Raw genomic sequence first — 25,248 nt, 5'->3', positions numbered from 1 at the left:
AAAGCGCAAGCCATTAACGTTCTCCTTGGATGAGTGACAGTACCTTCTTTTTTTTTCCCCTCAGCCTTTATTGCTGCCCTGTACATTGATAAAGATTTGGAATACGTTCACACTTTCATGAATGTATGCTTTTTTCCACGGCTAAAGGTAAGACTAGTCAGGTTTCCACTTTCCTGCCACTATGTTTTAACACATTATTGTGTTTTGGACTCTTACCACAATCTCTCAATCATAAAAGCATCTTTGTGATCTTCTTACAGGAGTTTATTTTAAATCAAGACTGGAATGATCCTAAATCTCAGCTTCAACAGTGCTGCTTGACTCTCAGGACAGAAGGAAAAGAGCCAGACATTCCCCTTTACAAGTAAGAACTGACATCTTATGGATACAAGCTAGTTATCAGCCTTTCTTGTATATGGAGGAAGATGTGATCAGTCACCCTATGTTTTTCCCATAGTTTGGTTTTATTGTAGTTATCCAAGCCCTCCAGTCTCTCTTTGTCTGAAGATGGAAAATGTTGAACCAACGTTTTCCAAGCTTTAGGTGTTTTAAACTATTACAAGGAAGAATTAGTAAGCATTCTACCTCGTACAGTTTCACGGGAAAAATATATTTTTTATGTTTGAATGGAGTATTTCATTGGCATCATTCTATATTTGTTCTTCTTTTAACATAAGGAATAGCAGTATTTTAAATGAAAAGAATGGAACAATGGCTGTTTGGATATGAAGTCAAGATACCTCCATTCTAGTTTCAGTCGTAGTATGAAGTTTCTCTACGCTCTACATTATGATGCAAACATAATAAGCGCTTTGTGTTACGCATCCTGATTGTAGGCTGTGTTTCTAATCCACAGAGTCAGGCACTGAAGGGCAACATGAATTTTGGAGATTTTTGCTGTGCAGTTCAGCCCATGTATGTCCTCCTATTTAGTGATAGAAGAGATCAGGGTAGTGAACCTCTTAACTTGTACACCTCAGTTAGATACCTGAAGTTGGATGGGATGGATCTCCCTTCTCTCTTTCAGTTGCAAAATAGCATAATAGCTGCTTCAAAGAGGCAATAATAAACTTAAGATTGTATATTGCATACATATTCATTCAATTAATGTAGGGATGGGTGCAATGTTACGAAAGAAGAGATGAAGGCTATGAAAGTTCAAGGCTTGTGTTGTTGGGATTATTATATCAAAAAGGTATGAAGAATGAAAGTCTAAGTGTATTTGTCACATTTACTGAAGTAAAATTTTCAATGAAATGTAGCAGTTCAGTTATAGTGACAAACAGTGCACTTCAGAAATATGATCGCTTTAACACTGCAACTGATGCTCTGCAAATCTGACGACTCTGTCTCTGTATGAGGGCTCACAGCTTTGTCTTGAGTGAGGGAGATGAATACAAAAGAAACAATTCCTGATTCTTGTAAAACCCACTGAGTATCAAGTACCAAATGTTTGTTTTGTTTTGCTGTGATGATAAATTGATTTTTATAGTACAGCTTAGAGCTAGTAATATGCTGTTATCTTCCTATTATCTTGTTAAATTCCTTTTCTTGGTGTTATCTGTTTCGCTGCAGTCAGTACTATTACTTTTAAATTTGGGGTGGGTTTTATTTGCGCTTGTCACAGCACACAGAGGCAGAGTACTATAGTTAGATACTTTAAAAATTGATGTGAAGTCGGTGCTTCTTCCAAAAAAAAACAAGGTAGTGGACAGAACTTGAGCTGACAGTGGGGAGAGATTTGGGACAGCAGGAAGAAACAGCAGAAGAAGCAATTCATTGCATATCTAGGGAATTATCTTTTTTCCCCTTTAGATGGTTGTTGATGCATGTCCTAAACTTTAGCTCAAATTGAAAGTTTGTTTTGTAACAAACTGTAACTTTTCAAAGCGGATGGAAAATTTCTTTGTACTGTGATAATTCAGTATGTAGAGAGCTACCATGTTCATTATAAAGTCCTTTTAAAACCTTGCTAACTGCACAGCTCTCAGGGACTAAAATTTTAGTGCACACAATAATCATATTGGTGTGACAATCTGCAATCGCACAGCTACACACAATTTATATGACTTGTATTACAACTGTTTTCACAGTGTTTAAGCACTTCATGTTGTAGTTTCCATTTTTGCTTATAGGTTAAAGTTTTAATTTTCAGATGGTGCTCCTGAGTGAACTTGGAGGAATAAATATAACCAATATAAACAAGGTGTATTTTATGTGAATTTCTCCTTTTTATGGCACACCGTACTGGTAATCTCTGGGTTAATGTGATTTATACAGGCATCTTTCAACCCTTGCTCCATGCTTTCCACTAATTCCACTATATGTATTGACCAGACTGAGAGCTTGGTGATGTATGTGCCACAAACAGATTCTGGTTTTTAATACTTCCTGCTTGAATAAATCGTATCTTTCTTATTTCAGGACTTTGCAGACAGTGGGACCGTCTCATGCCAGGACATACACAGTAGCTGTTTACTTCAAAGGGGAACGAATAGGATGTGGAAAAGGTCCAAGGTATAGTGAAAAATTAAAAACATGCTGTTAAAGTTTGAGTGTGGCAGAGTCCAAAATGACTAGCCATGGAGATAGACCAGTGTGTGGTTGACCTTAGAAAAGGAAAGCTATAGAGCCTTCTTCAAGCTATTCTGAGTTTCTGCCTCAGGAATACCTGAAGGGTTCAACGTCTGTATAGTGTTGGTCTTAAGCTTTTTTGGTGAAGGTGGCTAGCAATGCTAACCCATTTGTGGCTCTCAGAGTAGAAACTGCAGAACAGCTTCCAGGAAATAGTGACTTTATTTTTGGCTTTGCTACTGCATTACTGTCCAACTTAAGCTGGCAAGTTAAGGGTGCAAGGCTCTCAGTTTTTTTTTCTGATGTTATTACTTCTAGGCATTTTAGAATGGTTTCTAAAGTTGCAAAGACTTCAACCATGAACGCCAAGACCTCATCTTATTTTCTGCTACCAAATCTGGTGGTGGTTATAAAAATATCATTGGTTTTATAGCATTCACACCTCTATGATTTTGTTCCTTTTTTTCTCTCAAGTAAAAGCAAATGCTTCAGTAAAGAATGGACTAGAATATTCTGTTAGTGTTATTGATCTAAGTTTAAAAATATTCTACTGGAGCTGTAGTGCTATTGCTCACATATTTATGGAAAGGCTGATATATCATACACTCTGGGAATTACTAGCTACTGGTTATCCAAAGACTTTTATTACAGAAGAGTAGCTAGTGTTCCACTTTGTCAGAAACTTTAGTTTATTCTGTACAACTTAGATCTCATGTAACATGTTTTTGTTTGGCTTTCACAGTATTCAGCAAGCAGAAATGGGAGCTGCAATGGACGCACTTGAAAAATGTAAGATGTTTGGGCAACAAAGAAAATAATTTATGGTTTACATCCTTGGTCTTTAGTAAGGTGCGGTGAAGGTTTTGTGGGGGATAAGATTTGAACAGAACATCTATGCTGTCAGCTTCTGAGCAGCAAGTTTTCCTTTTAGTACTTCAAGACAATTTTGTAACAGGTGAAGTTAATATGATACCAACAGGGTGGCAGAGTGGCAACTTAGAGGGAATCCTGTGCAGTGAAGTCTCATTGAGATTTTCCGTGCTTAAATATGCAATGGGAAAAGGCTGCTTAGTCTCTGGTGGTGTAGTTGTCTCATCCTCTAATTTAGGGGAGGAGGAAAACTACTTTTCAGTTGCCAATTTAGAAAATAAAATTTGATCTCAGATTATACAGTAGATTAGGTTAAAATCTAACAGGCAGATCCCCAGCCAATATAAGTCAATATTTATCTGTTAAGAACAGCTTATATCAGCTGAGGATCCAGTAATCTGTGTATGCATCTCTCAAAATTATGCACAGGATAGCCAGCATGGGAGCAGTCCTTCATTGCAATGGAGTCTCAGATACGAAAGGAATGAGTGTATGCAAACATGTTATATGAAAGAACTTCGGTCAGTTGAGTTAAAGTGCCAGGTGTGGACGTACTGTAAGCAAATAGATTACAGGCATTTTGTACAGCAGAAGCTCTCTATTCAGAAGGACATGGAGAGGTACATTTTTTGCATTTGATTCAAAGGAAAGACATGCAGTTCCTCAGATGCCAAAGGTTTTTAATCTGTTATCTCTGTATCTGGAAATCCCAGGGCTTAAAAATTTCAGAAGGCAATGAATCCCTGTAATTCAGAATTTTTTTATATCCATCTGCCAGGCATATACTTCTCACCACCAGTAAATTTGACAAGTAGAAAAACGTAACTTCCCTTCTCTGCTGAATATCTACAAAATGTTACTGAAGTTTTCTTTGAGTGTTTTTTCTTGTGATGGTATTGCCACTCAGAGAGCTGTGAGCTTCATCTCCTATCAGTCCAAGGACTTCACAGCTCTTTTCTGATATATGTATTTGTTTCAATACCATAGACCTCTAGAGGTCTCTACTCCAACCACCCCTCATAACAGAGACAACTTTGAAGTTAATCATGTTTCTCAGTGCCTTGCCAGTCAAGTTTTGACTATCTCCAGGGATGGAGGCTCCACAGCCCCTATGGGTACCTGTTCTAGTATGTATATATTTGTGGAGTGGAGTTTTTTGGTTTGTTTTTTCTTTTTTTTAATGCATAAATAATTAACTTCAAGTAAATGTAATTTTCATGTACCTGTTTATATATATAATAGCCATGATAAGTTGATTGCCTAAATTCCTTTCTCAACATATTAAATGGATTATAAACAAACAGGTTGCTACCAAGCTGAGTTCTTCAGAGTTCTTAAAGAATGACGTTACCGTCACAGTGCTGAAAATCCGATTTTCATTTTATGGTGCACATGAGCAACAAAATATCACAGAACTCCATTAAACAAAGCACTAGTGTTTTTAAAAACAGCAGCAATTTAAAAACAATTTGCTTTTGTTTAGATTGCTTTGTGGTGTAAATAAATATACCCTCCTATGCCCCAGTTGTAAATAACTGATGAATAAAACTTTTATTCCTTTAGTATATAATAAAAGCCACAAATTTCACTGGCCAATAAAACAAAGCAGTAACAAGTCATTCTGCTCTACCACAAACTCCTGCAGATTACATGGCTTCTGCACCATGTTCTCTAGCTGAACAAATCTGTGCTGCCTGGGACCCAGAAAGAGGAGGAAAGTGCTTAGTGCCAAGGGACTCCTCCCTGAAGAGCCTCAGCTGAATTCTCTCTTGGTAGCCAAACAGAGAGAGAGCAGTCCATTGCCAAGATATCTCCCAGATTTTTTTATGGCTTTGAAGGTCAGTGTAGTAACCTTTTGCATTCCTGTCAGACACAGATAGGTAGCCAGAGCTCTGTATGATCCCAGCAGGATTTACCACCACTTACTCTACCACCTCTTTGTTTTCTGACCAGCTGGAGGGTGCAGGTCTGTGCAGCACAGGGACACAGATGAATGTCAGCACCCTGGTCATGCAGAAAACATCATATTCTGTCAGCTGTGCACTAAATTGAGAGCAATTATGCAAGCTAGTTTAACAGCCTCAGTTTTAACTAGTGTACCTACGTACCAGCCGATGGACAAATGTCTGAAATCAGAAGCATCCATCCCCCTAGCTATTTCTCCGTCACCTGTCTAGTCTGTTTTAGCCAGTCTTCACTCATCCATGCTCTTAGACTACACTGAGGTTGTATTCTGGTACATAGCCAAGCATTAACTTTTTCAGAACAGATTTTACTGCATTCCCTTTTGCTACACTATTACTTTCCCATTAGGAACGCTGCCATAATGTGGGGCATGTAGTAGATTCTGCATGGTTTAAAATAATAATAATATTAATGGAAACATCTGTACAATGCTTGGAACCAATGGCTCATGCTTTTTGGAGTGAGAACAAGACAAAAATCCCTGACAGCATTGACAGTAGCCTCACATTTGTTTTTCAGTATCGACCACCTGTTGCTAAGGGAACAGAATGTAAAATCCAGGTAATACCTGGCCATGTTGCTATACCAGGATTTTATATTTTATTTTTGTGAGTGTATTATATTTGGCAGTGCTTTGTAGCAGGAGAAACAGATGTGGAAATCATAAAGAAACCAAAGCCTTATGACACACAGCCTTGGTTTACTATGGATTATTAGAAATAAATGAGTAAAAATGGTAATAACATTATTCCCCCCTACCCCTAATCTCATCAATGTTTAAAAAAAAGAAGAAGAGCTGAGGCTTTCTATGTTATCAGTTTGTTTATTAATGTAAAATATTTTTCCTTGTGTCAGATAACTTTCCCCAGATGGCCCATCAGAAACGGTTCATTGAACGGAAGTACAGACAAGAGTTGAAAGAAATGAGGTGGGAAAGAGAGCATCAAGAGAGAGAACCAGATGAGACTGAAGAAGCAAGGAAATAAAAGGAGGGCACAGAAACAGTGGCATATTTACTTACTTAATAACTCTGACTGTGGCCTATGGAGATCTAACCTAGTTTCTTGCAGATGATGAATGAAGAGTGCCTGTTGATATCAAATAGAAAATCATAATCTCTTCTTTAAAAAGTGTGTGTATATGTAGTATTTCTTTAGTTTGGTTTTAAGTGCAAAGTTTGTTTGGCTTTTTAATAAGATTTGTTTTTAAATCCTTATAATTTTTATGAAAAGTTGTGGGATTATTTTTATTATTTTTACTGTCTTGTATGAAGTAATAAAGTATTAATTTCAAAAGCCTGTAGGAGGAAAAGCTATTTAACAATTGTCTCCTATGTCCAAATACTGTTTTGTCAGTGACCAGCAAAGTTATTGCATGGATTCCGCTGTGGAGGAGGAAAGTATTATGAGAAACTAATTCAGCAGAGCAATTAAGCATGTACCTAGCTTACGTTTTGCAGCTAAATTTACTTCTTGATTCTGCTAAACCTGAGCCATAAACTTCAGGTCCTTTTACAGAAACTGGTACAGTAATTTAAGCAAAGGAGATACTCGGTTTTGTTTTGAACAGTGAATTCCACATCTGGAATGTGACACAGGTGTAGTGGAAGGTTGGGGGTTTTTGTCTTTAAATCAGTATTATAAAACTCTAAGAAAAAGGAAAAAAGTAGTTAAGAAGCAAGAGAATGACAACTTTTTTCTTAGAGAATATACTGAGTTTACGTTTACAAGTTTAGTTTCATTCTCAACTTCTTGCTCTATCAAACTGATGTCTACTTTAATTGTTGTCTTTGTCCAGAACATACCAGTGTGACCATAATAGTCAAATGGTGTATTAGAAACTCCATACAGGTGCTGTTCCAGATAGGTTCGTTGAGAACTGGTTGTATCCAAAGGAGGGCAGAATTTGTCCCCAAGGTGTAGTTCAAAGGTGGCGTACAATTTTAAGTCACCTAGGTTCCTTGATTTTTGGTGTCTGTGGCTTGTATTAGACAGACAGGTGTTTCTTCTATGAAAGCTCTGAATGGTACCGAAAGTGGAACATCCACTGTGTCTGTTGGTGGTTTTCCCCACTGACTACCAGCTTCATTGTAGATGTTGATGCGTTGTTCGTACTTTTAATTTGCCCGCTTCAAGCCATTCATTTTTGTTACGCTGATTTCTGAGTTAAAACAGTCACTTAGTACATACTGTGTAGTCATTTCTTTATCTTTCTTTTCTGATAAGTGAAACAGATACAAGTGAAACAGTCTTATTTTCCTTAACTGCGCATTTTCTTCCTGCTTCAGATCCTTTTTGGTGAGTTATTTATGCATCTTTTTTGATGTAACTAACACAGATGTATGTGATAAGATACCAGGCAGCTTCATGAGTGTGGATGCATGAGTCTGGCCCAAAGAATTCATACAGACTCCTGAAAGAAAACTTTTGCCCAGTGGCCACACTATGCTGAGCAACTAATTCAGCGGTTGTCTGAAGCACCTTTCTGTAGGTGTGCAATGGGCATCAATTTCATGGATATGAAAGCACTTTATTGCAGGTGCCAAAGTAGACCCAAGTGCAGCTGAAAAGTTTAGACTACCCAAACGTCTTCCTGAAGTTTCACTTCTGAGCTAATCAATATGTGTATTTTCATAAGCACATTTTTGTACACATGTGAGATGCACTTAAATGTGTTTTTTTTTTAAAACTTGACCCCACAGCACTACCTCACTTCTTCCAGCTTCTATGATTGCCTTTTCTTAATGGGTTGATGCTTTAAATCCATTTCAGAGGGTGAGAGAAAAAAAAACCAACAAACACATTCTGTAATTTAGAGAGTGATAATAAACCATTAAAACATAAAGGAAGTGATAAAAACAGCAAGATATAGGCAAGGAGCTGCTCTCTGCTGGATGCTACTGTTCTTTGACTTTTGAGATATGATTGTAACTCCTTATAGCTTCAATCTCTAAATAAAAAGCTGAAATGTCTCTGCACAGCAGCAGGCTTGAAGAGCAAGCAGCAAAAACTCCCCTGCCCTCAAGTCTTTTGTATTTCAAATTCTTTTGTAGAATTGCCCATCTGCTTCTAGCAGTAAGTTGAAATGGTGCATTGGTAGAGGGTTAAGGGTAATTGTGTACACCATTATTTTATTTTTCCCTCTTAACTGTGACCACATTCATGTGTTTAACAAGTAGATGTGAAGTGACTTCATTTTCGGGTGTATGGTTACTTTGCAAATTTCTCTCATCATATCCAGATCACCAGAGTACCCCAGTGGAATTGTTAGCTCATAATTTAACATTACTTTCATTCTTCCTAGACATCATCTCAGTTTTCAGCTGTAATAAGACTGTAAGCTTATTCATAAACATTTGCATAAAAATAGATTGAGTTTATCAGATATGCTGTTTGAGGGGAGGAACCCAGAACTGTTCTCTTTTCTTCTTTGACCCAGAAATTGCTTGAAAACAAACAAAAGTTTTAAAACAATTTCTGCATTCCATTATTACAGTTAAGGAATTTTAGGTCTTCCTCAATAAAATGTAGATGATAACCATTTTTTCCATGAGTGGCCTATTTTCCCTTTTTTCACATGTGTAAGCATAGGCTGGGAAGATTGCCTGAAGAAGTTTTGTTTTCCTTGTCTTGAGGGCAGAAAATAAAATAAATGGTAAAGAAATTAATGTTTCCTTTGTCTACATCAAAACAGCAGTGTTTTTCTGTGTATGCACTGTCTAAAACCAGTGGCTGTGAATGTTTCTGATAATTTAAGGAGATGCATAGAATGTGTAATGTGAGCGCAGTGTTTTATAACACACACTTGTCCTGGTTTTGGCTGGGATAGGGTTAAATTTCTTCCTAGTGCTGTGTTTTGGATTTAGTAGGAGGAGAATGTTGATAACACACTGATGTTTTCGGTTGTTGCTAAGTGCCCTCCTAGTCCAAGGACAGCTCCCATGCCTACTGACTGAGCTGGGTACATGAGATGGGAGAGAGCATAGCCGGGACAGCTGGCCAACGGGGTATTCCATACCATGTGACGTCATGCTCAGTATATGAACGGTAGGCGTGATCCAGGAAGTAGCAATCGCTACTTGGTTATCGGTCAGCGCGGGTGGTGAGCAATTGCATTGTGCATCACTCACTTTGTATATTCTATCATTATTATTTTCCCTTTTCTGTTCTATTAAACTGTCTTTATCTCAACCCATGAGTTTTTCTCACTCTCACCCTTCCGATTCTCTCCCCGCCTCACCGGCGGGGGGTAGTGAGCAAGCGGCTGCGTGGTATTTGGCTGCCTGCCAGGTTAAACCACGACAACACTAAGGCGAGAAAGTTGTTTTTTTAAGTTGCCTTAAATTTGGGAAAAATTATTACTGAGCTCATGTTAATCAATGGAACAGCTGTATTCTATAACTAGGCAACTATGGCTGCTTTTTTGGAAATGTGAAGGTGCCTCTGGCTTATTGGTAAAGTAAGGCCCTTTTTTAATTGCTCCAGAGCCTGATCTCTTCTGATCTAGAGGTTGTCATACAAGATCCATTGACTTGATTTGGGTACAAGTAGATGAACGAAGAACAAGACTGAGATCTGTGTGGATCCAGCAGATCCTGTGAAAGCACTTTTTTTTTCTTTTTTTTTCTTTTTTTTTTAATGTGCGTATGTTCAAAGCATTGAATAGAATTGTAGCTCATTTGATTAGGAATTTTAATTGAATTTACATAAAATTCATCACTGTTATTTGCAGAGCCTAAGTTTGCTTTGTAAAATTTCAGTTTCTGTAAGATTATTTCTGTAAGATACTAAGAGAACCTTGGTCTCGAAGACTGTTGTAAACATTGTTGCTAATAAAATTTTCCAGAAAACACTTCAGGCATAGGTGTTACTTGCTAAAACAATTTGGAAAGATCAAAAGGCTAATCCTGATCACCTGTCCCCCTACTTAAAGACTCTGATTATGCAGGCACATATTTAAATGAAGTAAGCAGTTCACTTGTAAAAAGTTTCTGTTTGGTGGAAGTTTGTAACGCCCTGTAAGAGCGTTACAAGAGTAAGAGCTTAGGGAGTTGATCGTCTACATTGTACATTGTGCATTGACTTTCGTGGGGATGGTATCGTGACAGAAATTTCTGTGACCCATACATCCCACCCTGCTTCTCCCCTCTCCCCTCACAGGTTATGTATTTGTCATTGAGCATTTGAAATAGTTTTGTCTAAATGGGGAATAATCAGAACATGGTTCCTGTTTTGTTCCTTGAAGCGTAGTGAAAACTTGTAGTTGAAGAGTGCTCTGCTGTCTTCTGTTCCCTGCAATGTTTAGCTCTTGGAATGACTGACATCTTACTGTGAATAGGCTCAGAAAGAGATGTGACATGTCCCATCATTGGTTGCTGGTAATTATTCTTCGCCAGTAAGCCCTGGTGTCTGGGGACAGGTGTTCTGGATTCTGCTGTCTGTTCTTTCAATCATAGTTAAGCAAATATGGTGAATGGCCTGGAAAGCAGCTGCAAAATAAACTGGTGGCTGCATAATGAACTTGCATTTACTTATTACACTAACAAAAACTAAAAATTGCCATAACAATATGGTAGGTGGAGCAGGGAATTGAATCTCTCATCTGTCATGGATACATTCATTTATTCTTATTGCAGAACTGCTCATTAGACCATCTACCACTGAAAAATAGGCTAACTCCTTGTATTTTGAAGATGTAATTTCTCTTTGTATGAAGATGCTGATTAAAATGGATTGGAAATGTGGAGGTGTACTGGTCACTTCAAATTATAGGCAAGGTGGAGATTTTTATTTTAGTGAGATGGCCTTTTTAAAATATTTCATTACTTTCCCTTGCCTCATATTCTGATGTATTTTGTGTTCCCAGCTTGAGTTACAGATGGTGAGTTTCTTAGCAAATTGTTCATGTTTATGGGCATACTACGTCTACTTAGCAATGAAATGCTAGGTAAGACCATCCATCGCATCTCCTTAGTGTTTCTCTGGATTCCTCTTTTAAAGCAGTTCTCTGTAGAAGGAAATATTGGTCAGTGACTTCGCACTGGTCTTGTTTTGTTTTCCTTATTTTCTGCTCTTCATGGTAGCCTACCTCATTGCTTTTGCAGTGAGTTGCTCAGCTAGAGCAACTCTGAAGCTTGCAGAAGACCATCTCAGGCTCTTTTGTCTGTGCTTTCTGCTCGTAGGTGCATTCTTGACCTGGGAGGTAGTGAGCTGAGGGACAGGAGCACGGCTGGCTGGAGTGCACTGGCTGGTGTCAGCATGCTGGAAGATCTGCCAGGGGGTGACGAAAGCGGTGCAGTCAGAGGGGCTGACCCCGCAGCTGCAGCCGAGTGCATTGGCCAGAACAGGTAGGCTGAGTCTGTCAAGAAAAATTGAAGGAAATATCTCCCTTGTTTTTAAAAAGTCAAAAGAAAATGGCTGCTCAAAGACAAGAAAGAAAAGAGCGCGTATCTTCTCCAACTCTCCTGGATTTTTTGTTTCCATGCCTGTTTTTTCAGGTACCCTCAAATTTCACAGATTCTTTCTGGGGTCCTAAGATGAAACAGGTTACCTGCTCCAGCCACTCCGATTTCCTTACCCGTCAGGGAGCAAGTTACCTCAGAGGCCTTTTTCTTTACCTGCTTGCTACATATTACAAAGATGGCACCAAATTACACTCAAAACCTCACTAACTAGGTATATTTCCCTTTGTCAAAATCTTTCGTGAATATATAAATCGTATACCTGTGACTTGCAATACAGTCATACCTGAATGCCTCAAGCATGTGGTTCTGTTGCTCTTCACAGCACCTGAGTGGAGGCAATAAGGGCTATTTATTCTGTTGCTGGGACATGAAAACAAGGACGAAATTGTCCCTTGGGTCCAGGATTCAGGAGGTCTGTGGTAGGGCAATGATGCCTCATCCAGTGGATGCCTCAGTCTGTGGATTAAGTATCTTCTTTTCTTTGAAAGCCTGCTACATTTCTCTTCCCATGCCTGAGAGTGTCTTTGAGGGAGAAAAAGAAAACATGGGTGTGCAGACTGGGTGCTGTCACCTCATCCCTTTTTCCTGCGGAGTCTTGGGAAACAATGATCGAGAAGGTCTCTAAAATTGGGGACTCTACTATGAGAAGCCAGAGCCCAAACAGTGTGTTGCGTGTGCACATTTTTAGAAAAAGTAAAGAAATAAATAAAAACTTCCACTTATAGCAGACATTTCAAAAGTAATCCACTAGCAGAGGACAGGCTCTTGAGCTGACAAATGGTGAACTTTTACTGGTGGCAGAAGCTCATACATCGGTGGTCCACAAGTGATGCAGCAGTGATGGGTGAGTGAGTGTCACTGGAGGTAGCTTGTTACTTTATTTAAAGATGGGGATGGTGGTCATGGGAACCCATGGGACCCCACTGATGCAAGCCAAGGCAACACTTCTTTTAAAAAAAAAAAAAAAATTATTTCCCTGCAGATTTCCTCCTGTCATTACTTCAGCCATTTACTGTGTCAGAACAGTTCTGACATGGTGACCAGTTTTTGCTGCCAACTAGAATTACAATTCAAATGTTGCAGCTCTGTTTCCAGAGGGATACTGGAACTGGCAAACAAAAAGCAGCCATCTCCAAATCCAGCAGCACTTGAAAATGCTAATGTTTTTCAATATCAATTAAAAAGTCCCTTTTAAAAAAAAAAAAAAAAAATCCAATTAAAATTCTCTAAGGTAAGAATTTTTAATGACCTCATTGGACAAGTCATCCAAAATTGCTGCTCTTACCTTCTGTTCTTGTGATGATAAACATTGTCAAATATATGAGAATCTTTCAGCTTTGTCATTAAGAAAGAGTAAGTATCATGCCATCCAAAGGAAAAAATAAGAAAAAAACCTGTTTTAATCTTTGATGCTTAAAATTTGTCATTCAATACTGTTGTCTCCTTCCTTCTTCCAAAAACCAAACCAAATGTTTTAAATACATTTTCAACCTGTAAGAATATTTCAGATTTTACAACCAATATCATGGCTCAGTAGGTGTCTACACTAACAATCGAAAGCAATCTATGTGTTACTGCTTACTGTTTTTTGAATGAGGGCTTGACCAGACATCCAAAATGGTGGGACACCGCCAACCTTATAAGCCCTCAAAACTTTCAGAGAACTCAATGGCTTTACCCAGCAACTAGTTTTGAGGACTTCACATTCCTTTTGCTCCCATTGCTACCAATGTTTTTTTCATTTTTCAATGTTTTAGTTGTTTGTTTATTTGGTTTTTAATGTGGTCCCTAGCACTACTGTCTCCTATTTCACAGTTCCCTTATCCTTACTTTTGGTTAGCAGACACAGCTTCAGTCCTTGCCCACTGTGAGAAAAGAAAATAAATGACCTTGACCTCTTTGCCCTTGCAAGTCCCATGTCAACATTTATATCAGAAATCAAGTGCCAACAGCAAGAACAAAAGCCTCACTGCGCACCCACGCAAATAAAATACTGACTCTTTCCAGTATAATTTTGGGGGATTCTGTCAGACATTTTAAGAGAGATTGTGAAGTCTTCAGGCATGTAGTGATGTACTTTTTGCAGCTTATGTTGTGAATTTATGCAATTGGATTAAGTTTGGCATCTATTTCAGCTGGCAGCTTATAAATGGACATTTATACATGTAAGCAAGGAAAGAGAGGTAAGAAAAGGCAGAACTGTTGCCTAAAACACTAGAAAAAGGCCTATTTCAACACTGACTGCTGAGAAGCAGATTTGGATAGAAAAATATGTTAACCACTTTCAAATGCATGCTGAAAAATAATGAGGTTTCATTGTAACATAAATACAATTCTGTGCCATGTGCTTGAGATAATGATGGCTTTAAAAAAATGCATTAAGGGTTGAGTTTTATGCGAAGCCAGAGTATAAATCAGAGTATAAGATAAGATACAGCAAATCAATACTTTTTATTAGAAGTGAGGTGATGAAACTTTAATATCTTAAGATACAGGGGTGGGAAATAATCTAGCAAAGCTGTAATAGGTATCTGGAGTTTAATTAGGAACATATTTGAATAAGTGTTTGGGGTAAATGCAGATATATATGTACATATTTATTTATTTATGAAACATCTGAAGTTTTCACTCATTGCAACATGATACTTTTTTACCAAGGGAAAAAAGTCTCCTCTGTGTTCATTGTTTAACAGGTATTTAAATATTGTTTGTATTGTACAGTATCCAGAGATCTTCACTAGCACTGGGGCTTTTCATGCCAGCCACTATATGAACACAAAATGACAGGCAGTCCCTGACCCAGAAAGAAATAGAAAGAAAGCAACGTCTTGAAGACACCAACCAGGTCAAGGGTAGAAATGAGAACAAAACCTGAGTCTGTCAAGTCCCAGCTGAGATTTCGTCCTCTCTGCATACCACATAGTTACTTATTTACAGCATTTAGCTTTAGATATAGTAGTTGTTTTATTTCTGTGGGCATTTTTATTAATGTGGGCATTTTAAATTTCACGCACAGTAGACTAGAATGTGGTTTTACGTAATCTCTTTCATACTGAAAGCTTATAAAAGTCATTTTAAAAAAGTGAAAGAAAATTCAAGTGGCTGGTGCTGCATGGTAGGAGTCTCTCTCTGCAGCCAGCACGTTCACGTTTGCCTGCCTTTGCTGTTGAGCTCCTGCTGTGGTAGCTGGGGCTCGTAGCTCCAAGGCCCACCGTGATGGTGCGTGTGACAAGCGTCACTCAGGTAGTAAGAAACAGTGTCCTTGTGCTGCGGTGGAGCTGGCGTTGGCTCCGTTATATACACGCACAGACAAGGCGGGTCTCTGTTCTGGATTCACGGCCAGGCGTTACGGCTGTTGGTTTTTTAAGTCTGATTGTATCCTCACCAAACCCATTAGAAGTTAGTATGGCTTTAAGCACATACAATATACTTCCAACATGGTTACAAAAAAAAAAAAACAACATGCAAACAGCTGTGCTTTCATTTATGCGAAGTACTTGATTTTGAAATGCCTAAGCAATTTCCTTGGTTCCTTGAAAAGAAATTCTTTGAGAACTGTTTGCCTTCCAGTAACAGCCACAGATAGGTAGAGGGGGCCATGGGTTAACGTCACTAAAAGAGAAGAGCGTCTCCTCTCCTTAGTCTCCTGCTGCCGTGCGTACTTGCTCCTGCAGGAGGACTAGCAGCCACCCACCCCGGTGGCAGTATTGGGAGGTGGAGGTGGGGGCAAGAGCACTCGCCGCACGCTTCAGCGCGGTCCCCGGGCTGGGAGCGTGGGGCGCCGGTGCCGAGGCAGGCTAGTGGGAGCGCATCCAGTGCGTTTTCAGCGGGTAAGGCAGGGAGAGGAATAAGCATGGGTTTTAGCCCAGCCGTGACTGGCAGAAGCTGATGAGACAGGAGTGAGAGCTTAAAGGTAAAAGCAGGACCTCTCTCTTTACAAGCTGTGGTTAATCTCCGACCGAAACAGTATTTCCTGCGAGGTGGTGAGGAGGAAGACTGGAGATCCAGAGGACAGTATGCTTGCAAAAGAGCTCAGTTTGATCAGCTCTTGCTTCCATACTGTTTGGTAACAGCTTATCTCATGGCTTCCCATGTTTTGAGGGGATTTTTGCCTGGTCCCACACGTGCATGCATTGTACAAACATATGTATGCATACATGTGCATGGAGTTAAAGAGAGGAGAGTATGTGTGTGTATAAAGAAGTTTGGGACTGCAAGTGTGGGAGTGAAGGAGGCCCAGAGAGACAGCTGCATGACTCCTCCGCCTCCTAGGCAGATCTGTCATTTCTGGCTATAGGATTGGTTTGTTTATTCTGTTTAATGATACTGACCTTTGTGTTGAATAGGTTGGCCTGTTGCAAAGCTAGGATTTGTGGCCTTTTGGGACTTTAGTTGTTTGGAAGACTGAGGATATTTTTTACTACATCGGGTCCAAAGAGAACGACTTCTGATGACCCAGCTGCCCTTATAACTCATTTGCCCTTTACCTTTTGACAGACAAAGTGACTTCAGATTTAGTCATATGTTAGAGACTGTCTAAATTTGAAGAACATTCTGGTAATAAATGATGTCTTATGGCAAAGGGAAATTGAAAGTGGGTTTGAAAATTCCTATTTTTATTATGTATTGCATGTACTTTCTTGGGGGAAACTAATCCTGAATTTGTAGTGTGAGTTTTAGAAAGCACTTATCTTGAAAAGTAGAAAAAAAAAAATAATTTGGATACATTGGAGGGAGTATTGCCTCAAACTGTCTTCCACAAGAGATCTTATGTGTCTCTGAAAGAGCAATCAGTTTCTCTCTTACAAGGTAAGAAATTGTCCCTGAATCTTATTTGATTTTGGGACCCCCAATCTGATTCCACAATCTATTTTAGCTAAGCGAATGTTTTGCAGCACGTCAACAAATAGCCTTGTTTGTTTTTTAGCCCCTAGACTTGTAGTGGCCCTGATCCTGCAATGCTTATGCCTAAAATTAATTTTAAGCACGTGACTGACTGTTAAGTTGAGCACACCAGCTAGGATTGGGAACTCGTGTTGTTTTGACTTGCATGTCATCACTGGCAACAGCTTTGCAAGCTCTGCTTGTACGTACAGCCCTCCGCTGTCTGCAGCGGGAGTGTAACCGTGGTCACAGTCCAGAGACCGGCGGGCTGCCCGGGTAGCCCTGCAGTTCGGTTAACAGTCCCGTAAATACACAAGCCAAAAATCCTGTCCTATTTCCTTCCCCTCAGCGGTATTTGTTCTGCTGGGTGAAAAGCAAGGAAGGGGGGGAAAAAAAATTTTTAGTACTTTTAATGGTAAGTTAAGCAGCACTCTTCCTGCCTTCACACAGGAAAGGGATCTGCTGAGCAAGAAAATGCTAATTTCACATCGTTGTTTTTTGCAGTAGAATTCCACTGTAAGTACCAAGCCTGAGAGGAACGTGAGCATAGTCAAATTAATGAAAAATAGGTTATGATGATAAATTATTCAAGTGGATAAAATGACTTCGGATTCGGAAGACGCTGAAACTTAAGGACCAGATCCTTTTCTGGTATAAAAAGATTCAGCTTCATCACTTTCAGGGAAACAGTGGGAACTTATATCATTCGGTTGAGAATCTGACTATGATTGGCAGCATAAGCAATCGTTTAAAACTCGGTGGCACATATTTCATCTACTTTGGGTGACAGCCATAAGGTGAATGTTTTAAATTCTGACGTGGCATAGCCTTTCTTTTGAGATCTGTGGTGTGATTTTAAAGGAGACGAGATAAAAGCCGTGCCTCTCCAAAGGCACCTTTTCTCTGATGTTAAAGGAAACAATGTAAAAATATGCCCACTAAATAAATGATCAGGGACTTTCAGAACAGATCATATCCTTCTGTCTTAAAACTTGTAATACAACTCAAGATGTTCACCTTAACTCAGTTTCTTTTGTTCAGCAATTTTTCCGTACAAGGAGGCATACGTAGAGAAGGCAAGTCTGGAGGAGAGACACCCCATCAGGAGAGGTTCCAGCGAACAGAGATCAGAAGCTCCAATTTTGACTTCTGGCATGGCACTTTCAGAAGTTTAATCCTCACTGATGCCTCTCACATTTCCAAGGAGGGGATAGTGGAGAAAAGACTGAGGGCTGTTATTTTCTGCAGGTGAATACCAGTGAACATACCTGGCTCTGCAGAATAGCCTCTGTTTTTTTAAGTACCTTAGCCAACATAGTGGAAGTGTGCTGATTTGGCTTGCACTGCTCTAGGATGAATTTTCAGTAACATTTGTCTTCAGCTTGCATGCACGTAAGCACGCAGAGCGGTGGAGGGAAGCATAGGCTGGCACGACAGGTTTTTAAGGACCAAGTCTGAAGTTAGAACTTGCAGCAAGTTGTATCTATAGAACAAGAAAATGCCCCAAACTTAAGAACTCCTGGCAAGTTCATCTACTGTATACTAAACCCTAAGGCTGAAACACATCCTACCAAATAGTAGACACTGAAGTCATAGCTATGGCCCCTAGGCCCCTGCTGTGATAAGTGGAGAGAGAAAGCAACACCTCCAGAGACTCGTTCATGGCTTCGGCAGGATGAATCAGCCACTCTTGTCTGAGAACCGAAGGGTGACAGCTCTTTTTTCTTTCTGGTTAGTCCAATGCCCATATTTAGATGAGTTGAATCTAGGCTTTAAACGTTTGTGGCATGTAGCTGTAATAAGACACAAATACTCAAATTGAGCCAGCATGGCATAACTTCCTTAACACCCTTGCATAGCTGTTGCTGTGAGGAGAACGCTGCTTTATCCCCAGATGACTCCTTCAACCACCCCCTATGTGCAGATATGAGGAGGAGTGACAGTTTCTCCAAAGTGAGAGTATTCTCAAATGTCAAGAAGCTTTATTTTTTAATGTGTTAAACCATATAAAATCCCCAGATAATATACCTCATAAATGAAACGAGACTAATTAGTAGGGAGGTAATGAGAGAGCATTTACAGAGGTTACATCCCAAGGTCCGGTCACTGCTATGGAAAACGCAGGACGGGTAAAAACTGCAGTCTGCTTTCTTCCTCTAGCACCGGCATGCACAGTTGTTAATTAACCCCAGCAAGGGCAACTTTAGAATGGCAAAATGAGGAGAAAAATGTTAAGGCACTATGAACTTTGTCATTCCTTTCTCTCCCCTTTGCCTCCCGTCAGTGTCCCTGGGCTGGCACGAGCTCCTTACTGCTACACCAACCTGCCCTTGCATCCATAGCAGTGCTGGGGCTCCATCCAGCTTTCCCTGCGATACGGGCACATGCTGGGGAACTCGGGTTCAAGTGCTTTTTCCAGGAAAAGCTGAAGAGCTACTGGGACACCACAGAAGTCCTTTTGGCATAGGTCATTTAGGTTATGTAGGCGCTCAACTGCTTTTTAACTGAGAGTCAATTGCCCATCTGCAAAAGCAGAAAATAACACTTCTTGACCTTAATAGTATTGGAAGTGTAAGTCTGTTCCGGGTTTTTGAGCACTTGCATACAAAGGTATGGAGAGTTGTGTGAGGACTTAAAACGGACCGTTGAATTAGAATGCAGTCTGTGATAGCAGAAGTGGAAGCTATTCTACTGACTGCATGTTAAAGGATCCAAATGGCAAATTTGTGTTCTGGGTTACTTAAGCTTGAATAGAAGTAGAAGGTCTCATTCTACACTCATCTGAATTGATAGGATCCTTCCCTTGACTTTAATAAGTGTCTATACTGAGCTGAAAGTTGAACCTTGAAATGAAACCTTGGAAGCGAGTAACTCAGACTTTAAAAGCATGAATTTACAGTTTGTCAAAATATCAAGGAGATACTGCTGATGAAACAACATCTATGCTGTGTACTAAATCATCCTGTACTTAGTGAAACACAGATGTCTCTTGAAAGAAAAGACCTATTGAAAACCAGCCCCATGTTGAACAAGGGTCATCCATTTGCACAGCTTTTAACAGTTGCCACTTACACCTGAACAGCTACAGGCTCTCTTGGAACATGACAGAATTCAAAATGATTGAGGCAAATGCAACTGAAGGAACATACAAGTCAAATCAGTGCTCACTGCAAAAGAAGCATCTGTGTCTATATACTGATTGAAGGAGCTGGATGGAGAGGGAACAAGATGATGAGCTGAGGAGATGCGGTGACTGAAGTATATCTGATGAGAAGTCAAATAAGTTAAAAAGAAAAGAATAGCACTGATGTCAGCTGTCACAAAAGAAAAAAAATTACGAACAAGCAGGTGTAATGAGGAAATAGGTATATTGCAAGTAACAGAATTTGAACACTGTGCCAATCTGAAGCTGATCAGACCATTGTGGAGAAAAATCATAGACAGGGTGCTAGGAAGACTTTGTTCTTTGTTTCCTCTCAAAACTTAAATTTCACAGATCTGCTCTCTTCATCATTTTATTCTTGGACCAGTGTTCTTAAATATGTGCATTAATTCCACCTCAGCTTTCTTTGAATTTTTCACTACCCTAATTACTCTTAGATTTTTGCTCATGTTTAGCTTAAACTTTTCCTTCCACTGCTTATGGCCATTACTTCTTTTTCTGTTTTCTTCTGAGACTTAGCGTAATTTCCTTCCTTCATTTACATTGTTACCTTGAAGATATTTACAAGCTATGTTCATTTTCCTCCTGAGGTTTCTCTTTTCCCCTGTGTTGCTCTTTTCGGTTCCTTTCTTTTTTCTTCTCTTTGCCTAATTTGTATGCTCCCCATCTTTTTTTCTCACCAGTACAGCTAAGCATTTTGACTAATTTTACATGTGATCTTTTCCTCCTATGTTTAAGACTAATAGTTAAGTAGCAGAACTGACCTTAAAATGCTGTGAGGCACATCTCCACAAAAACACTGCATAATATTCTCTCTTTTATCACACTGTTTTGTGCTTTTAGTGTCCATCAGCAGCAAACTTCTTGTATTGTTAACCCAGCGGCCGCAGTTACACACATATGCAAAAAAATTCTATAGCCTTCATTTTTTTCAAGTAGAACTTTATATTCCCATTGCTTTAATTTCTTACTGGTGCATATCTTATTTGCAAACTGCCCAGACTTGCATAGGTTCTGCATAACTCGTGGTACATACATGAGTCTGGTGCGTGCATTTGAACAGGCAGGCAGAGTCTGTGCGCCGCAATTAAAATGCAAGAATGGCATTCAGTATGCATGTCCTGCTTCGAATGCTTTTCCATTTAAGAAATGCCAGGCCAGGTTTACAGCTGTATTTAAGCACGTTGAGCTGTGTGTAGATGTCTAAGAGGATTTTCAGAAGTGACTAGGCAGGCTGAGTTCCTAATCCTTTATTTCCTGCTTTTATCAGTTTACACCTGAATTCCTTTGGACATCTGCTACCTGTCCTTGGTAAGTTTGCTGGGGTGGGAACTGCCCTTTTCTCCGTGCAGTGCTGAGAACAGCAGAGCCCTGCCCTTACCAGTTCCTCAGCAATACCAACCTGAAAATGCCTAACAGCAGCAAAACAAAAGCAGAGTGATGCCAAGGGGCCATGCAGTGGGAATTAATATGAAGTAGAAGCAGCCAAGCAAAAAGACACCATGCAATCAGTTCATCTGATGTTGAGAGAGTGAAACATCTTTCTTAGCAATTCAAGATGAGGCATTGCCTTTCCATTCCTTGCAAATAGACTGATTAAAAATATCCCTAAATAAAGAAGTAGGTTGGATGTATAAAAAGTGCAAGAATGTACTTTTCCTTGCAATCTCTGGCCTCATATTTGTTTGTAAAGATTATCTAATAGAGGGACAGCTGCAATCTGAGAACGTGCCTGCGCTGGCAATCCAGCGCCAGGGAATGGGAATCTCGAGCCTGTCAGAAAAAGAAATGTGTATAGCAGTCCACGAGCTCGAGAAGATACAGCTCCTTCGCCCTGAACCCCCTGTTGTCACTGGCTGCTGTCAACCGGAGGGTTTGGTTTCAATGTTGTGAGAAACCTTAGGCAATCTCACACAATGCAAGTGAGAAAATGACAGCCCTCTGATGATGCAGCCAGTTTTCCTGATCAGCGTGATTGTATGAGAGCGCTGTACTTAGTTATATCGATTTGTCTCTGAGAGCTCTTTCTGCCACATAAATCTCATCGAAAATCTTTAAAGACCTTGCCCCACAAGGCCACTATGTTTTCTTTCTCAGTAAAAAGAAGCAGAGCCAGGAATTCATTTCTCAAAGTTTTAACTAGAATGGTCCATTTATGAGGCAGGTCTGAATGCATCTCTCTTACATTTTGAAACATTTAAAAACAGTGCTGCACTTTATGATTAACGTTCACATCTAAGCAGTACTACAAAAAGCTGTATCTATCTCCTCTCCCTTTCTTTCTTAGTTTGAGAAGCTTGAATAAAGAAAATCACCTTTCTTTTAGCTGGGGGAATTCGAAGGAGCATTGTGCTTATTGTAGCTCAAGACTTAAGTACAACAGGCACCACATTATAAGGATACTATTTGTGCCACTCTAGTTAAAAAGACTAATAGTGCTTCCCTGATGAAATTTTTCTTTTAGAGTAACTAAGATGATTTTCAAAGTAAATAAATACTTTAAATTAAGAATCAAGTTTTTCAACTTGGCCAGAGCTAGGGAAGCACAAAATACAAATTCATACTAATTCTCCATAGAATTATCAACAAGCCTGAGTCATAAACTGTGGCTTTATGCCTGGCAGACTCATTTCTTCTAACATATATAGAAGTAAATACAAGAAAACACAAGAAGTTTGAGCTTTTTTTTCCCTGACAAAAATACTTTTTTGAAAAAAGTAATTATTGGGTCTGAATTATCTGTAACACAGAAAGAACCTGTTTGCGTAAACACGTACACGTGTGTGAGTTTGAGGCTGTTCAGGTACAGAATAGCTTGTATGATGGGGCTATAAATGTTTCAGTAACACTAAATGTTTGGTAACATTATTATTTTTTCCTCTTTAATAGCCTGGTAAATTATTCCTTGGCTTACTCTGTCGCTCTGCACAGATGCAGTGGTCTGTCCACACACTGTAATAGGAGACTGGGGACTTAATTTCTTTCTTCTCTTTTTTTCTTCTGAACAAACTCAAAGACCTTTTACAACCAATATATGCCACAGTGTCATTTATTCATTTAAACTGTGCAGCCCAGTGCAACTTAAATATAATTACCGCACAGCAAAACAAAGCTAACTTCATAAAACCAGGACATGGCAAGCAACATCTGGTCAGACAAGCATCCTTCTACAGGTGCAGGACCATTGGCAGCAAAGGAGGGTATTGCGTTAATCCAGGACGTAATAGGAAATTAAACAGGCCATCATTTTGTCATTTATTGCAGAGGGATACACCAGTACATTTGTATAGAGCCAGTTTCAAAGAAGTGAGTGCTGTAGCAGTCCCCCCAAAATGGAGCAAGTTTGTGGATATGGCATTAATTGTGTTAATGAATCCTGGCCTAGAATATATTCACGTGTTTGTGAGTTCTCTCCAAAGCTGCTTCGTCTAAATATTCTTCTTCTGACTTTATGGTAAATGACTTGAAGTTGCTACAGCAAATGGATGAGAAATCAAATGTAGTAAAGCAGGAGGGTTTTTGAGGATAGGAACAGACAGTGCCTAACAGTACATGTGATGATTTTGTCAGGAGTATAACCTCTCATACCTGCAGCATATCAGCATGTTTCCACAAGCATGGAAGTGTTTTTACAAATAACAGTCCAGACTGATTAGAGTTTGAATCCTTGTCCCAGAGTTGAAGAAAATATGCCCAGATTTACGCATATTTTTCATTTTATGCCCCACAACTAGTGCCTTTAGTTTCAGTGAATTGACAGACTGAATAATCATAAAATACAAAAAGAATAAAAGTCAGTTTCTGAGCCCCCATCAGGTTTTAGACACCAACTCCATGTTTTTGGGAGCAGTCTTTGGATTTCTGAGTTCCCCTTGATCAGCTCTTGTGTGCCTGCGATATCAGTGGTTCAGGATTATGGGAGAGATGAAAATATGTCCTCTAACCCTTTTTGACACTCCAAGTTGTATTTCTGTCAGGAACAGCGTTTCTCCAGCTGACCCTCAGCACTCCTTTACATTTCCTGCCCTGTCAACCCCTTTTTATCCTTAGGCGAGACAAACACAGACAAACTCTTGTCTCCCTTTTCCATGGCTGGTACTAGGGGGGTGGGGGGGTAGGAGGAGAGCACTAGCTGGCCACTGTTTTCATAGGAAAAAGGGCTTCCTAAAGCTACTTTCTGGGCTTTCCTTTCAGTGTTGGAGGAATGGTATTTGTGTCTCCCTTTCTGTACTCAACACCCCTCACACCAAATAAAAAATGTGCCTTATTTGCTAAGGAACCTAAAAAGAGTTCTGGTGGCCTCTAACTCACTGCTGTCCCAAAGAGATTGGGCAGTGGGAAGGCAGTCTAAGTGGAAAGCTTTTTCCCTTGAGTAATCAAAATATCTTCTGGAGCTTGCATTTTCTCACTTCATCACAATACCAGCTCCAGCAATGACAGGAATAACTCGCGTGCTGGCAGTACTGCACATACAGAAACAATTGGACTTTACCAACGATTAAAAGGTACTTAGTGAGTGCCCAGAACTATGTGCATCAGTGAAATGTGAATAGTCCATTCACACTTGTAGGGGTAAACCAGAGCGTGGGCTAAGTACCCAGCAGGGTTTCAAAAGACAAGATGGAGTAAGATGATAAGACTGAGTAATCATTAGCATAACAGCTTTATATGTGTATAGTTAGTATATAGTGTAAATGTTTATGAACATATGTAGGCTATCCAGAGGATAAAAAAAAAAGGAGATGCAAGAACAAGAGCTGAATGAAACAAAAGTTTGCAGTTCAGCTTTGGTCCAGTTGGTCTAGAGGCTGGCTGTGCAGGAGGGGTGGCCAGAGCTGGCACAAAGCGAGCACTGCCTGCAGCAGGGACATGACCTTCCAGTGGAGAGGAATTGAGAGAGAGAAGGGAGACAGGATTTGATGATGTCTCAGCTGACATACAGTGAGGGTTTTTTTTCCTTTTGCGAAGTAATTGTTAACGGGCAATAAAATGAAATGCTGAAGTCTTGGCACAATGTTTTATATATCCTCCTGCCAGAGATCTTTATTCGTATATGGTTCTTTTATTTCATAGTCCTCAGGAGCAACATCTATAACCTGGGTCCCTTTGTCCTCTGCTGCACTTCATGCTGGTCATCAAATAGTTAACCTGTATTGTCTTTCAGAGGTCCCATTTCACTCCTGCAAGAATCAATGATAAAATTCTGACTGCGCAAGCGAGTGAGCCCATGGGCCAGATGGATATTTGGTATCAAAACATTTGAAAGGCTCTTTCTGCAATAAAGAGCTATATGAAGTATTTGCTCTAAAGAAAAGTACCAATCTCTTGT

At 39.7% G+C, this 25,248-nt stretch overlaps 1 protein-coding gene across 4 annotated transcripts in view; it reads left to right on the top strand.

The window, feature by feature from the left end:
- The window catches only part of DROSHA (drosha ribonuclease III), a 76,300-nt gene extending 69,593 nt beyond the window's left edge, over window positions 1-6,707 (top strand). For 3 of the 4 annotated variants that reach the window (XM_075142505.1, XM_075142503.1, XM_075142507.1), the window contains 5 exons: window positions 65-147; window positions 261-364; window positions 2,425-2,517; window positions 3,317-3,363; window positions 6,265-6,707. In XM_075142505.1, the coding sequence (XP_074998606.1) occupies window positions 65-147; window positions 261-364; window positions 2,425-2,517; window positions 3,317-3,363; window positions 6,265-6,395 (458 nt within the window). In that variant the 3' untranslated portion in view covers window positions 6,396-6,707. Of the gene's footprint in view, window positions 1-64; window positions 148-238; window positions 365-2,424; window positions 2,518-3,316; window positions 3,364-6,264 lie in introns of all 4 variants that reach the window. The other variant, XR_012672445.1, reaches the window with a different exon arrangement.
- The last annotated feature ends 18,541 nt before the right edge of the window (window positions 6,708-25,248 follow it).

The sequence above is a fragment of the Calonectris borealis genome, chromosome 2 (genome assembly GCF_964195595.1).
Source record: "Calonectris borealis chromosome 2, bCalBor7.hap1.2, whole genome shotgun sequence".
Classification (NCBI taxonomy): Eukaryota; Metazoa; Chordata; class Aves; order Procellariiformes; family Procellariidae; genus Calonectris; species Calonectris borealis.
The sequence above is the reverse complement of the archived record's forward strand: the minus strand, read 5'-3'. Positions and strand labels throughout refer to the sequence as shown.